We start from the raw sequence: 16,361 nt of genomic DNA, 5'->3' as shown, positions 1-16,361 counted from the left end.
ATTTAGTTTTTAATTAATCTAATTTATTAATATTAATATCATATTTAATTTTATATATATATATATAAAATGTAATATAATATGTAATATAAATATATATATATATATATCGTATATTAATCTTATATATTAATTTAATTTAATTTATTTACACTCATCTTATTACTAATTTAAATTGTCACGTTAAGTGTGATTCTATGTTTACCGAGTTTTATTTGTGTCCAATATAATTATTGTAAATATCCTTTTAACCCAATATAATTATGCCAATCTTGATCTTTCTTTTGCACAAGGAATTCCATTGTCATTCGCGTATAAATAATATTGCAGCGAAACAAATTAAAAATGGAACGATTATGTTAAATATCATGTTTCAACAACTGATTAACAATAAACTAATTCCAATTTACTTCCCCTCGATATTTTATATGAAGCTCGCTTCAAAATTCCTTCAATTTACGGCCATTTTAAATATCCCATCAGAGTCATAAAATCATGCTTCACAACCAACATAGTGCTACTTCCACGCTAAATTAAACTAAGCTCTGGACAAACGAGTTCCCAAAAAAGATGCTGAACCTCTTTGGCAACAAGCTTTTTACCATTAAATTATATAATTCTAACGTTTTATACATAATCAATATAATACATTTAATAATAATTTAACTCTTTAAGTATCGATTAAGATTAGAAAGTACAGTCGAAAGAAAACATTTACTTTTTATATTAATTTTGTGGAATCACATCATTCATATTGAAAATTATATAAAAATAATTATGCAATCCATGCAAAATAAGAAAAATACGAAATAAAAGAAGATATATAAGAATATATCGTAAATCATAATTATTAAATAAGAATATATATAATTTTAAATATAAGAACAGTAAGATTTAAATATTTATCATATTTAGATTATATTCTTATTTTATCGTAATTTTTATTCCATGAATTATATTATATTAATGAATTACACCATCTTTTTTATCACCATTATAAATATATGTATATACGTGTATAATTTGATTGTTCTTATACCTAAAATAATTCAATCGAAAAATATTATTATATTTAATGCATATATACCAATTATTGATAATATAATTTCTATTAATATTATTCTTCGAATGAATTCTCATTCGAATCAGATCTGATTCGGATAAATTTGTATCCAGATAATATTGTATTCGATTATATACTTATTCGACAATGTCGAATTTATTCATAAATATAATAAACATAAATATAATTATATAATAATTATATACATAATTATAAAATATAAATGCAGTACATATAATAATTCGTTAGTCTTTATCTCAAACCCGTCGTTCGAATAACATTTTGTCCAAATTCAGCTTCGCACGTCTCGCACTGTCGACGTTCCTCACAATCACCGCCGCCGATTTGCCGATTTTTCCCTGTTCCCGCCGACATCCAAGTTACCCCCAGACACACCTGACGCAGTGCAACAACAGCAAATCTGCCGGCTGGGAATCCCGCAGCAAGGCAGAATCTCCGTCTAAGCATCGGCAGTCCATTAACCGTGGCGCGGCTCGGCTCCGCGTGGCATCAAAATTTCCGTCGAATTTCACCGACGATTACGACAGTGGGCGCGTAGGCAGCGGGACAAAGTTTGGCCGGAGGAAGTTCTGGCCACGAGGAACCAGCTGCCGGAAGCCGCGGCTCGGCGTTTCTTGCTCGTTTGATTGCCAAAAGGCAGCCGCGGCAGCCAGGGTACACCTCGAAGAATCCGTGGGGAGGGGGAGGGGGGGGGGGCAGAGGGACTTCCGTCTAGTTGACGGGGAAAATTCAATTTACTGCCGCGACGGAATCCTGAGTTTCGCTCGGTCTACGAGCACACTTTGTCCCCCTCGTGTCGTCGCCTTCCGACGAAGGCTTCTTGGTCGCCTAACGACCGATAAAACGCCGTGCGTCGCTCATTTAGCGCCGTTTAACCGGAATTATGCTAGATCGTTCGCGGGAAGGGAACGTAGATTCGATGATGTTGGAATCGAATTTTTGTTGCGGATTGCTTGCGATATTCTTGTAGAACGTGAAAAGACGAATCAAACGAGTACAATGAACGCATAGTTTGGATCGTTTGATCCTGAAATACTACGGTGTGAATCTGGTGTTTAGTACGATCGAACTCATTTATTTAAATACGGAACCGTGCCGTTTGCTTGCGACCTTCTTGTAGAATGTCAACAGACGAATCCAAGGAGTATAATCAAGGCATAGTTGCGATCATCGAATATCGAGATACTTGCGTCTGAAAGATGACCACTTAATATTTCAAACACAAGTATCTCCGGATTGTTTGATGCAAAGTATAGGTTCATTATACTCGTTCGACTCGTCTTTTCACGCTCTATTCGATCCAGTTGAAAAACACATAGGGTGTCGTGCAACAAAAACATCGCGCACCTCAAAATTTCACGACAATACAACGATAATTTCAGATAAATAAATTGAACTAGACTAAATTAAACGAACTAAACCAAATGAACCGAACTAACTAGTTAGCTCGAGGATAAATTAAAAACTGCGAAAAGTACGATTGATTGAAACGTTAGAAAGAATGGAAAAATTAAGTTTGTCCAGCCTGGAACGAAAATTAAGCGAGTCACCGGACTGTCGTTGGCAATCCGAGTCGGCTAGGAAACGAGGAAGAAAAGCTCGACGGACAGTTTCTCAAAAGCGTCGTCGATTTCTTTCGAACGTAATCCCACAGCAACAGGAATATTTGATAGCGATAACGGCGCTGAAGATTCGGCCGGGCGCAACCACAGCACGGTAAATATAATAGGGAACGATCCCCCTAACTCCTTGGATAGTAATGCAGGGCTCTTACGCCACTGTACACACGTCTATGCTGATAGAAACTACACGCGCGAGACTCCGCGTCGCGACGCCCGCTCGTGTTCGCCGATGTTTGTCTGTGTCACACCGTGGTATAGAGCCGCTCTATGTACACGACTTAGCTCGAGGAGTTTGCTAGCGTTCTTGCTTGCATTTGCCTAACCGCGTTAACGGATCCTGATCCAAATATCAGCCGCTGCTCCCCGCCGCGCCTCGCCTTCCTGCCTCGAACGCCGTTCAGCCGAGTCCTTCTCAGCCGGATCGTGCCAAGAACTGCATCCGTGCCTCGGTGTCGTTGACTTCCATCCCTCTTTCACTGCGTCCCGCGGCCCGCAAACCCCGCGCGATGTCTCGCGTCGAAGCTTCTTCGAAGAGAATTTTCGGAAATCTTCGCGATCCCGGCGAACGGGATCCTTCGGGATCGCAGACGGCCGTTGCAAAATGGTTTCCGCGGTGCTCGAAACGGTGCTCGACCATTTTTCGGACGTAATAGGCTTCCGGAATAACTTCGCGGCGCTTCTTGCGCGAAATTCTCTTGGAATTCGAGCGATTCGACGGACGGGTAACGTTGAACCGGCGAACAATTCCGTGAAATCGAGCCGAGTGAAGCAAGAAATACGATATCTCACGATGAAAATATTGCGATATAATATCTTGGTGGAAAATAAGAATTGTCCGAATCGATTAAAAATAACAAGATCGGAATACGAATCTATTTCTACTTTTGGTGATTTTAATAAATGGATGAGAATGCAGGAATGCCCTTAAATTCTTGTTTAATGTCTTCCTTGCTTGAAATATCACGTAGTCAATTTTTACTATAAATATATAAAATCCGCAGTCGAGTAGTAAATAAATAAATAATCTCTGGAAATATAATCCAAATTTTGCTAGAAACAATTACCCTTGCAAATACAACACATTACAAATAAACAACCCTGGTGATTATTTACAAATCTGTATAGAAATCGTCGAATAATTTCTTTGCAAACTTGGTACACTGTATATACAGGCTGTCCCATAATTATATTAATACCTGGATAGATGTGATTCCTGAGTTGATTTGAAGTAACTTTTTCCTTAGTGAAAATGCAATCCACAGCTTCGTTTGCGAGTTATTAACGAAAAACACTGACCAATGAAAGGCGAGCTCGCCCAGCGCTAGGCAGCGGAGCCAATCAGCGGCACTGTGCTTCGCCCGCTCGTTGGCTCGGCCGCCTAGCGCCGCCTACCACCGTCTAGAGCCCGCCTCTCATTGGTCAGCGTTTTTCGTTAATAACTTCTAAACGAAGCCGCGGATTGAATTTTCGCTAAGGAAAAAGTTGCTTCAAATGATCTCATGAACCCCTCATTGCCCGGTAATACCATAATTTTGGAACAACTTGTATGTATATTTTATACCTATTCGAATAATTCTGATAAAATGTCGAATAATTTGTTCGCCAAGTTGATACGCTCTGCATATATATTTTACAAACCTAGTCGAATAATTTTGATGAAACATAGAATGATTTGTTAGCAAAATTGATACCTGGGCGAACTTTTATTTAAAGCTAGCCAAATAATCCGGATAAAATGTCGAATGACGTACGTTTGATATTTCCCGTGGAGATTCCGTTAAAAGGGAACGCCAGGAGAACGATGACGCCGGAATGGATGAGAGCAGTGAATTAACTGGGATTAAAATTGGTGTTTCAGATGAGCGGCAAACGAACTCGGAGCTTCAAATGCGCGGTTCACCATCGTGACCGTGAGGTCTGCTCGGAAAACGATTTTCACCTACTCGTGCAGGAGCCTCCTTTCTTCCACAGGTGAGATTTTATAATAATGGAAGTTGTTTCACCTCCATTTCAGCGTACTTTCAATGGCTGGATCTAATTCCTCCTAGAAAATTACATTTTCGGCGCGTGCATTGTTTTCTACGAACGCTTCTCTCATGTGCATGTATTAATAAATAATACATCGAAATGAAACTGAAAAATGTACTAAATAAAAGCAACCAATAAAAAATACACTAAACTCACACGTAAAATCGTATAACTAATAATAATAAGATCGGATTACTTTTTATCCAACTCTGGTTATTTTATAACTTTTCTGCAACTTTCGAAAAAATAAATCGCCTAGTGAAAAGAGAGAAAGAAAAAAAGAGACAGAGTGAGAGAGAGAGAGAGAGAGAGAGAGAGAGAGAAAGAAAGAAAGGCAGAAAAGAGAGAGAAAAAGAGAAAGAGAAATAAAAAAGAGAGACAAAAGAAAGGGAGCAAAAGAGAGAGAAAGAGAAAAAGAGAAAGAGAGAGCGAGAGAAAGAGAGAGCGAGAGAAAGAATTCTTTCTTTCTAGAAAGAGAGCGAAAAAGAGAGATAGAGAATCATATAAATAGAATAATCATTTGCATAAAAATAAATCCATATTTTTCATTTACTATGTTTGCTCGATCGGAAGGGGATCCACCGTAACCGCAGCCTAATATCGGCGCGCGCCTCGGAATCTGGATCGGAATGTCCTCCGGTTATGATATAGTCGTTACCATTTTTTTCTTCTCTCAGTTCCGAAGCGGAATGCTCGATTATGGAATAGCTAAGAGCGTATCGTCCATGTGTACACGGTCCGGCTAACGGAATCCGCGACGAGAACGAGATGCTCGGGAAAAAGAAACAGATCGCGATGCCGGAGAGTTGATCTGAATACTTATTTACTTGTATCGCGATGTTAATAGATCGTCAATCCAGCTGGACAGTAGCCATCTTCTGACGAGCATTCAGCTTGGTTCGAATTGCAGGAATTGCAGTGTCGGGTGACGATCGAATAAGATTTCTAATTTGATTAAACGATTGATGAAAATCGTTAAATGCATTATTGGGAATCGATTGAATAAATAGATCGACGAATTGACGATTCAACGTCGGTCGTTGATTGAGGGCATTAATCGTTGAAAAAACGTGGATATATATAAAAAATTGAATTAAATTAAAATTAATTTCATCAATCGATTTATTATTTATTTACTTTATTATTATTATTTATTAATTATATATATATATAATATATATAATATATATAATAATATAATATAATATATAATATATATAATATATATATGTAATTAATAAATAATAATAATAAAATAATATATATATATCTTAAAAAGTAAATTAAATTAAAATTAATTTCATCAATATATATATATATATTTAAATTAAATTATTATTATATATAATGACTTATATTTTATTATTATATACAATTATTTTTATACATATATATACTTATATATATTGCTGATTTTTCAGTGAAATTGAAATTTCGTTGAAAATTGCCTTTATCGTGTTTATTACCTTATTATATTTTTATATTATATTTTATTACACTTCTGGAATTTAATCGGTAATCGCGATTAACAATTAACGGTATTGTATCAACCGTTAACTGCAGCTATTGATTGAAAGGAATATAAGCGTTAATTGTCATCAATGATCAAAACGAATTTAATCGTTAATTACCATTAATGATTGCAACGAATGTAATATTTAATTACGATTAATGATTTAAACTAATGTTTAACAACGAAACAGTGAAAATCAGTAGATTTATATTATACTCTGTTTATAAATCGTCTATTCTCGATGATCAATATCTTTAATCGCTTTCATCGATCATTTAGTATAATTAAAAATCTGGATCGTTCGATGACCAACACTTCTGCACAATTCAACGAACAACGCAAGATTTTCGAAAAACTGTTGCTCAAAACCTAGCAACGCTATTTTCATACAGAAAAATTTTCGAATACAACTTGAACGTCCTAGAACGTCGTTTCCTTTATTAGAACTCGATATCTCGCCCCAAAGTGCATACGTACATCGAATTAATTGTTAATTTCACATTGTCGAGAAACGAAATCGTGGAACCATTCGGCGCGGTGTGACAGCCGAGGGTTGATTCGGAAACAATTAATTTGATTGTTCGAACGTGAAAACGTTGGTTCGTCGGAAACTGGATTGTCCAGCGTAACCGCAGCCTAAACGTCGCCGTCTCGTTCGTCCGGCGATTAATCGTCCTCGATATATACGTGTATGTATCAAACATCGAAAAGGTGGCGGGTGCCTCGACCATGGACAATTCGACTTGTTTCGTGCTGCCGTTCATAAATAATTCATCGGAGGGGTTCCGAATCGAAGAAAAAATAGAACAGCGCGGAGAAAGAGGGGACGCCGGGCACCGGAGTGAATGAAAGAGAGACCGAACGAGATCGGGAGAAAGAGAGAAAAAGAGAGAAAGAGAGCGAGTATATGAAGAAGAGTGTGCGAGAGGGAGAGAGAGAGAGAGAGAGGGAGAAAGAGAGAGAGAGGGAGATATAGTGACAGAGAGAGGGAGAGAGAGAGAGTGAAAGAGAGGGAAAGAGAGTGATAGTGAGAGAGAGAGAGAGAGTGTGTGATAGTGAGGGAAAGGGAAAGAGAGAGTGATAGTGAGAAAGAGAAGCAGAGAGAGATAGTAATAGTGAGGGAGAGAAAGAGAGAGAGAGAGTGAGAGAGAGGCAGCGAGAGAGTGTTAGTGAGAGAGAGAGAGAGAGAGAGAGAGAAAGAGAGTGATAGTGAGAGAGAGAGAGAGAGAGAGATAGTGAGAGAGAGGCGGAGAGAGAGAATGATAGTGAGAGAGAGAGAGAGAGAGAGATAGTGAGAGAGAGGCAGAGAGAGAGAGATGGTGAGAGAGAGGCAGAGAGAGAGAGATGGTGAGAGAGAGACAGAGAGAGAGGAAAAGAGAGAGAGAGATGGTGAGAGAGAGGCAGAGAGAGAGAGGAAAAGAGAGAGAGAGTGATAGTGAGAGAGAGAGGCAGAGAGAGAGAGAGATGGTGAGAGAGAGGCAGAGAGAGAGGAAAAGAGAGTGATAGTGAGAGAGGGGGGGAGGGAGAAAGGCTACCGAGAAAATATGCGATAAATGCGCACGCGATGCCAAAGGGAAAGAGGAGGAAGAGGTGTGGGTGAGAGAACGAGGGCAAAATAAAGAGAAAATTGCAGACAAGAAGCCACGAAACGAGGGAAATAACATGTACGCAGAGAGATCAAAGAACGGAGCACGGAGCAAAGAGATCCAAAGGAAAACAAATGCCGGGACGTATGGCCGGCACCGTGTCTTTATGCTAGTTTTTGGAAATGCTAATGGCCCGTGGTGGTGGGGTTAACGTACCAGCTGGAATACTGCTTGACTGATTAGTAGTCGGATTGTTTATTGATGTAAACGCGATCGCGGAGTGAGGCCCTTTGTGCGGAAGCGTTGCGCTCAATCGATTATGGTCATTGTTCAGAGAGAGTGTCTGATAATTACATCTGTTTTAGTACGATATTAAAAGCAATAATATTTACTATTATATGCGATCATTTTTATTATTATATTGAATAATTTGTATTATTATTTTGAATAATTTTTGTTATTATTTTGAATAATTTTTGTTATTATAATCAATCATTTTTAGTATTATATTGGATCTTTTTTATTATTGTATCAAATCATTTTTAGTGTTATATTAAATCCTTTTTATTATTATAATAAATCATTTTTAGTATTATATTGGATCTTTTTTATTAATGTATTGAATCATTTTTAGTGTTATATTGAATCATTTTTATTATTATATTGAATCATTTTTATTATTGTACTGAATCATTTTTAGTATTATCTTAAATCATTTTTAGTGTTATATTGAATCATTTTTATTATTATATTGAATCATTTTTATTATTGTACTGAATCATTTTTAGTATTATCTTAAATCATTTTTAGTGTTATATTGAATCATTTTTATTATTATATTGAATCATTTTTATTATTGTACTGAATCATTTTTAGTATTATCTTGAATCATTTTTGGTATTATATTGAATTCTTTTTATTATTACATTGAATCGTTTTTAGTATTATATTAAATTATTTTTATGTGGAAATCATACTGTCATTTTTATTTTTAAGGATGTTGATTTGAAACATCTAATAAAATAATAATCTGGATACTCCATTAGAACAGCCTGAATTCATCAGTTTCATTAATCTCTGCAGATTGCCGATTTAATTAGTGTGATTATTGTATCGAGATTGTAAATTCACAAGCTGATTTAGCATTATTATATAATCATTTTTATTATTGTATCGAATCAATTTCATTATGATATTAAATCATTTTTATCATTATATTGAACTATTTTTAGTATCATGTTAAATAATTTTTATAATAATATTAAGACTACTGATTGAACGTGAAGTCAGATGATAAAATAACGCACTAATTGCTATTATATTGAAAAAAAGGCTGATTTTTCTTATACTAACATGAAGGTTGTCGACAATCAATGAACATTTGCGACCACCAAAATGCAAATATTTATGCAAATTAAAAATTGTCTGCATCAATTGCATGAAAAGAAAACTAACTGGCAAGTTCTTTCTCTCAGTAATAATCCTAATCTGCTCAGAATTATACATTGTCATTTTTTAATTCTTCTAATTTCTCCTACATTTTCAATCACAATAATAATAATAATAATATTATTATTATTATTAATCACGATATCTCAATTGTCCCACAAATGCATCAAATCCGCAGTCAAATAATCGCAATAAAACAGGAAACTGATACCATAATTTTGATCGTCGCACAAGTTTTAAGTTCCACCAACAAATTTTTCAAGAATCAACACCCACAGTTTTATAAAAATTTATACTCGACAGGAACGCCGTCGCTTCGCTGCGACAGCAACTATGATAGCACATCGCGGGCAGAAATTGCGAAAAATCCGCAGGCCCCCGTTAGCTAATTGTCCCGGTGCCGTTGTGTCCGCGTCAAAGATAAACTCGTGGTCCGCGGTGTATCGCGAATTGAAGAGCGGGTATCGCTGTCAAGATGCCGTCAAAGGGAATTCGACAATGGGAAGTCAGGAGCGAGAAGTCGAGAAGATCAAATGGAGGCGACGACAGCTCGCGGAAAGAGAGAAGACTGAAAGGAGCCGGGGAATAAAAACGTCGCGAAACCGTAGGCAGTCGCGAATCCAATGCGAGAATAGAACAAAAAGTGATTCACACCCCCGTCTCTCTCTTTCTCTCTCTCTGTCTCTCTCACGTTCTCCGTCGCTCATTCATCTATAGCGCGAAATCTCCGCGTTACCAAGGAGAAATTCCTGTGCACACAAGATAAGAAGCGAGCGGCAACCTGCAGGCTCTTTGCAAATAAAATATCGCTCAGGCGTCAAGCGGACAGGGGAGAGACGGACAGAGAAAGACAGGCGAGGGAGAGAGAGAGAGTATGTGTGTGTGCGTGTGTGTGAGAGGACAGAGGAGAGAGAAGAGGGAAATATAACGAGAGGATATTCCAGGCAGGTAGCACGAGCACGCTTGGAATTCGACGCGAGTAAAGCCCTTAAGTCTCGCGGCGTTCCTCGCACGCCCCGGGACCCGACGATTCTGTCTACGGCCCTGTGGCCACACGCACCAAAAATTTCGCGACATTCTTTCCGAACAGTCGATCCTTTCGGGTCCGATCACCGATGTTTGTATCGTCTCTTTTTTTGCAAATTTTGGAGACACATTTCACCGGAAATTGCATTCAGGCTTGTATTTTAAAACTTGCATCAGTTTGCAACGAAACGTGCATCGGAGCGCACACGAAGTTGCATCGAAAGCTGCGTTAGAAGTTGCACGCAAAATTACATCGATACTTGCATTAAAGCTTGTATTAAAGCTTGCACGAAACAGCTCCAAAAATTGCATCGAACGACAGATCGAAATTCGTTTCAAGATGCGTCACGAATTGCACGAAAATTTTGCATAACAAATTGCGTCGAACCTTCGATATAAACTGCGTCAAGTTGCGTTAAAAATTGCGTCGAACCTTCGATAAAAACTGCGTCAAGTTGCGTTAAAAATTGCGTCGATCCTACGATAAAAAACTGCGTCAAGTTGCATTAAAAATTGCGTCGATCCTTCGATGAAAAAAAAAGATGCGTCGGGTTGCAATGAAGATTGCCTCAGTAACCGCATCAAGTTGTATTAAAAATTGCATCGATCCTTCGACAAAAAAGAAACAGCGTCGAGTTGCGTCGAAGATTGCATCGATAACCGCATATCAAGTTGCATTAAAAATTGCATGAAAATATCGTATGCGAAATGTATTTCCCTTTTGAATAATTACGCGCGGCACAGGTAGAAGATAACATACCAGCACTTTGAAAATCAGCGAACGTTCCGACCGTTTCCTCTATGTCGCCTACTTATTTGCCTCGCAATTACATAAAAACCACGATCCAGATAATTAAAAATCGCTCCTCCGTGGCTCTCCTCGGTCGACATCCTAGCCCCGCTAGGATAGTTATTACCGCTGGCAGCAATCGTGTTAATCAGACATTCTTGCACGAACGTCCTCCTCCGCTCCGCGACTTCGAACAGACAAAAATCCGCGTCGGATAAGATCGTTGAAGCAGCTTTCGCATAATCGCGTGGCCTCGTTAGAAGACAGTCGCACGGCGAACTTGATAATTGGCGAGAAGATTCCCAGCGTCCTACGCCCCATAATAATTCCCGTCCTTTGCAGGCCAACAGCGTCGCGACGCCTCGACGTCGGTTCGCGTCGCGGCGGCACACGCGAGAGACGTTTTTAATCGCGGTTTCCGGCGCGGCGTGCACCGTAGCGGAAAATTTCGACGAGAAACATGGCTATTAAGCGCGGGGATTCCTTTCTGTTCCCGCTTTACAAAACCCGGCGCGTCGGCGTCGGCAAGAGTCCCCGCGTTTTATGCTCGCCCTCGGCACAAGAGCCGACTTCGTGCGTGTTGCGCAGGGCTTTCCGCGGGACACAGCCGTAATCCGCGAAAACAAAGATCCCGGGCCCCTTCGCGACGCTCAACTTCCGCTGAAACCCGCGCCCCGTCCGTTAACGCGGCCGATTTCATTCTTCTCCGGGGATTTTCGCGCCGAGGTGTTCTTTTTTTACGACGCGAAAAACGGGCGACGGATTAAATTCCGCGCGGACCTGGTTTACGATCAAGCGCGGCACACTTAAAAGCCGATTAATCGTCGCCTCGTAAATGATTCCGAGGGCCGCGAAAATCCTCCGTTTTCGCGTGAATGCCAATTCTTCGGCTCTTAGGTACGACAATGTAGTTCGTGTACACTTATTTCGAACGGAATTTTTTAGATCGCTTGTATTATTCTTGTAGAGCGCGAGAAGACGAATCCAACGAGTATAATGAACCTATACTTTGGATCATTCGGTCCCGAAATACTTGCGTCTGAAAGCCGTACCGCGTTTCGCATAATCGAACACGTTATTTAAAGTAGACCGTGAAAAGATGAATCCAACGAGTACAATGAACGTATCCGCCTGATCGTTCAATCTCGATATACTTTTACCTCAAAGATCTAACTATAGCATACTCCGACGTTTACTATAATCGGACGCGTTTATTTTGGATTAAACCTTCCAGTTTCCTTTCGATATTCTTATAGTGCATGGAAAGACGAATCCAACGAGTACAATCAACATATACTTTCGATCATCTAATCTCGAAATACTTGCGTCTGAAAGCTAGCTAACTAATATTTCAAACGCAACGATCTCCGGATTACCGGACGCAAAGTATAGGTTCCTTATACTCGTTGAATTCGTCTTCTCGCGCTCTACAAGATCGCGTTAAAGAATATATCCGGTGTCGTGCAGAAAAATACCGCCTACCTAAAAATTTCGTGCGAAATCGCGCAAGGAAATGATTCTCCCGCAGCTACGGTACGGCAGCGGCATCCATACTTAGAAGCCCCCGTTTGAAATCGGATTTTGATCTCCGCCTTGCAATTTCGATTACCGTGTCACAATGACAAACCACGGGTGCTATGCCCGACGTCGCTAGATCCATTCTCACGTACGCATGACAAATCAACGCACGAACTGTGTGCTCCGCTCGTCGCTATCACGAATTCACCGCGCTGGTCCGCGATTGCTCCCAGCGAAAGAGGAATCACCGGCGATAAAGCATTCTTAGTTTCTCTTGGACTGTCAAAAGCGCGAGCTTTCGGGCCCCCATGGGTGTCGTGCGAGACACTCGCTTTTACATCTTAGAGCTCGCGAATATTTCCGCAGTACCTTCCCTATTGCTGAAGGAGAAAATTGCCGCGCTCTGTTGCTAAGACTCCTTCATAAATAGTCAATTTTTTTTACAAACAAATGTTTCTCACTGCACGATCTTTTTCTCGAAATTATAGCAGGTCAAAGATCAACGTTGTTGCAGCCAAAAATGATTCGTTAAAATAGAATAAAGATATCCTTTCTCGACTATCATTTTATTCGTCATTTTAAAGTATTTTTGCAGCGCAGGAGTTAGCAGATAAAATGTCTTCTACGCGTATGTAAATATATAAATAAACAATCGCATATATAGAACATATTTAAAACACGAAAATAGTTCGTAAAAGCTGCAGTTATGAAACGTGAAAATATACGTAACAAGAACAGCGATTACGATAACGTGACAATCAGCACGGAATTGTATCGTCTCCACGAAAAGAACGCGAATTATCCGCGTGAAGCGTTAAACAATGTCCGCGGGGAGCCTAATTGTTTGTCCGCGATCCAATGGGAAATCGTGTGCGTCCCGTCATCCGCGACGGAATTTAAAATCCCGTCGACCGTCAAACGTCTCCCGGGCATTAAAATCATCGTCGGGGAAGCACAACTGACGCAAATTGACGTCGCGTGCGAATACAGTTTTCCGATCGATTGACGCAAATTGACAGGCCGGAGACTTTCGCGCCATCAATGATTCAAAGGAATCGCGAACCACCGAATTCCGGATCGCATTGCGGTACAGAGAAGTGCCTCTTAACAACAATATTCCGGCTCGATGCTCGAGCTACTCGCTCGGAATCACTTCGCGGCGGTGTCATTTTAATCATTCGACGTCAATAGTCGTCGATAGACCGCCGATTTTGTATGCGTCTTTCGGGAAAAATAAATACCGAATAGGGAAAAGCTTCAGAGAGATGCAAGTTGTTTGTATTTTTTTCTTTTTTTGGTTTATTGGATTTATTGAGATTATTCGTAAAGTATTGTGTATCATTTCCTTGCGCGATTTCGCACGAAATTTTCAGGTAGGCGGTATTTTTCTGCACGAGACCAGATATATTCCTTAACGCGATCTTATAGAGCGCGAGAAGACGAATTCGACGAGTATAAGGAACCTATACTTTGCGTCCGGTAATCAGAAGATCGTTGCGTTTGAAATATTAGTATGTAATAATAAAGTATGTATTTTGTAATTGATTCAGACGATTTTTATTTTGCGACGAATGCAAGCGATTTTTACTTTGCAATTATATCAGACATTTTTTAGGTTGCAATTATATCAGACAATTTTTTAGGTTGCAATTAATTCAGACAATTCCTATTTTGTGACAAATGTGAACGATTTTTATGTTGTGATTAATTCAGTCAATTTTTACTTTGTAGCTGTGTAAACAGCTTTTCCTTTGCATCGAATATAGACAATTTTTACTTTGAAATTGTTTCAACCAATTTTGATCTTGAAGTTAGTGCAAATAATTTTTATTTTGCATCGAATACAGACAATTTACTTTGAAATTATTTCAGACTCATTCCCTTTTTGTAACGACCGCAAACAATTTTTATTTCGAAATTAATTCAGACAATTTCTATTTTGTAATTTACGCAAACAAATTTTATTTTGCAATTGTATCGGACAACTTTCACGTCACTACCAACTCAGACAATTTATGCAGACAATTTAACTTTGCAATAAAACTCAGACAATCTTTATTTCGCAACCAATTGAAACAATTTTTATTTTACACCGAATACAGACAATTTTTACATTGCAATTATTTCAAACAATTTTTGCGTTGTCGCTGATGCAACGTATTTTTATTTCGTAACGAATGCAGACAATTTTTACTTGATTTTTAATCGCAACGTGTTAAATTTTGTAGAACGCAAAACGCGATTTCAGGATAACATTTGATCCGCACAGGCAACTAAACTAAAAGCTGACTTTCTGGACAATGTTAACAATGACGAAATCAAATCGCGATCAGGTTTATTCGCTTTCAAATGAAACTTCGTAGCATCGTCCGCAGAGTAAATCGCGGGAGACAGCGTTTTTCGCGAAAAGAGTACGTCTCGCGGCGGCTCCGTATGCAAAATTCGGCGATCCCGCGGCGGGATCGCAATCTCTGTGATTCCTGGCCGTAATTAACAGCGGCGAATGAAGTCGATATCATTAAACCGGCGGGACGCGTTCTCGTTCTTTTTTCTCTCTCCGTTGCCGCGCGGTAATCGCATCCTTCCGACAATTTCACCGAAAGCAAAGGGAAAGCAATATAAGCTAATTAGGAACAAAGGGGAATTACCGATAATTAACTAGCTGCTCGCCGCGGTTCGCGGAACTGAATTAATTTCGCGTCGTTATAATTTTGCGGTATTACGATCTTGGGGTCCTCTCGTTTCAGGGATCGTAGCGGCGAGAGCGAGCCGCGTTTGTTCGACCGGCAATGAAGAATGTAACCTCGTTTGCTGGTTGCTTTTACCGGTGAATGCACCCCCAGCCTTCCGACCGTCTCTTTTCGTGTTTTCTTTCGCTTGTACGCTTAATAGCCCACTTATTACCGACGGAATCGTAATAAACATCGGGCAAGTGCGGACGCGGTACGTTGCGAGCGCGTAAATAACGCCGTTAAATTAATTGTGCCGGCTGTAAACGCGTTCATAGCCGTACGCTTAAACGGATCAACGATGAATCTGAGTTTTCCGCCGCGGAACCGCGGCCTCGGGTCCGCTCGGACCCGAGGAACACAGGCGCCACGTTGGAGACCCGCGATTGGTCTCCAAGGGTGCATGTGCCCCGATTACTGTCACCGTTCCTGCGCTTCAATTGTTTCACTTATCAGCGAAACGGTGCGCGGAAAATCGCGAAGAAACAAGATCTTGTATGCTAAACTTGCGTTTCGTAAATGCGACTGACGTAAGCAGAGAATACATGACGGTTTATTTAAATGACAATTTCTTTCTCACAATTTCTTCCAGTTCTGATATTGTTTACATTTTTGCTTATTTTATTTCAATTTTATTTCAATTTTATTTCAATTTTATTCCAATTTTATTTTATTTCGATTTTATTCCAATTTTATTTTATCTCAATTTTATTCCAATTTTATTTTATTTCAATTTTATTCCAATTTTATTTTATTTCAATTTTATTCCAATTTTATTTTATCTCAATTTTATTCCAATTTTATTTTATTTCAATTTTATTCCAATTTTATTTTATTTCAATTTTATTTTATTTCAATTTTATTCCAATTTTATTTTATTTCAATTTTATTCCAATTTTATTTTATTTCAATTTTATTCCAATTTTATTTTATTTCAATTTCCACAATTAACCAGCTGTGTTTGACGAGTATACTCGACATGGAGAAATGGCAGTATTATATGTCACGACGAGTAT

General features: G+C 39.0%; 1 protein-coding gene across 2 annotated transcripts in view; it reads left to right on the top strand.

The window, feature by feature from the left end:
- stet (stem cell tumor) overlaps positions 1 to 16,361 on the top strand; it is a 763,180-nt gene that overhangs the window by 482,748 nt on the left and 264,071 nt on the right. For both annotated transcript variants that reach the window (XM_076522434.1, XM_076522433.1), the window contains one exon: positions 4,565 to 4,677. In XM_076522434.1, coding sequence (XP_076378549.1) covers positions 4,565 to 4,677 — 113 coding nt within the window. The remainder of the gene's footprint in view (positions 1 to 4,564; positions 4,678 to 16,361) is intronic.

The sequence above is a fragment of the Megalopta genalis genome, chromosome 5 (assembly GCF_051020955.1).
Source record: "Megalopta genalis isolate 19385.01 chromosome 5, iyMegGena1_principal, whole genome shotgun sequence".
NCBI lineage: Eukaryota > Metazoa > Arthropoda > Insecta > Hymenoptera > Halictidae > Megalopta > Megalopta genalis.
This window is presented reverse-complemented; position numbering and strand designations above follow the sequence as displayed.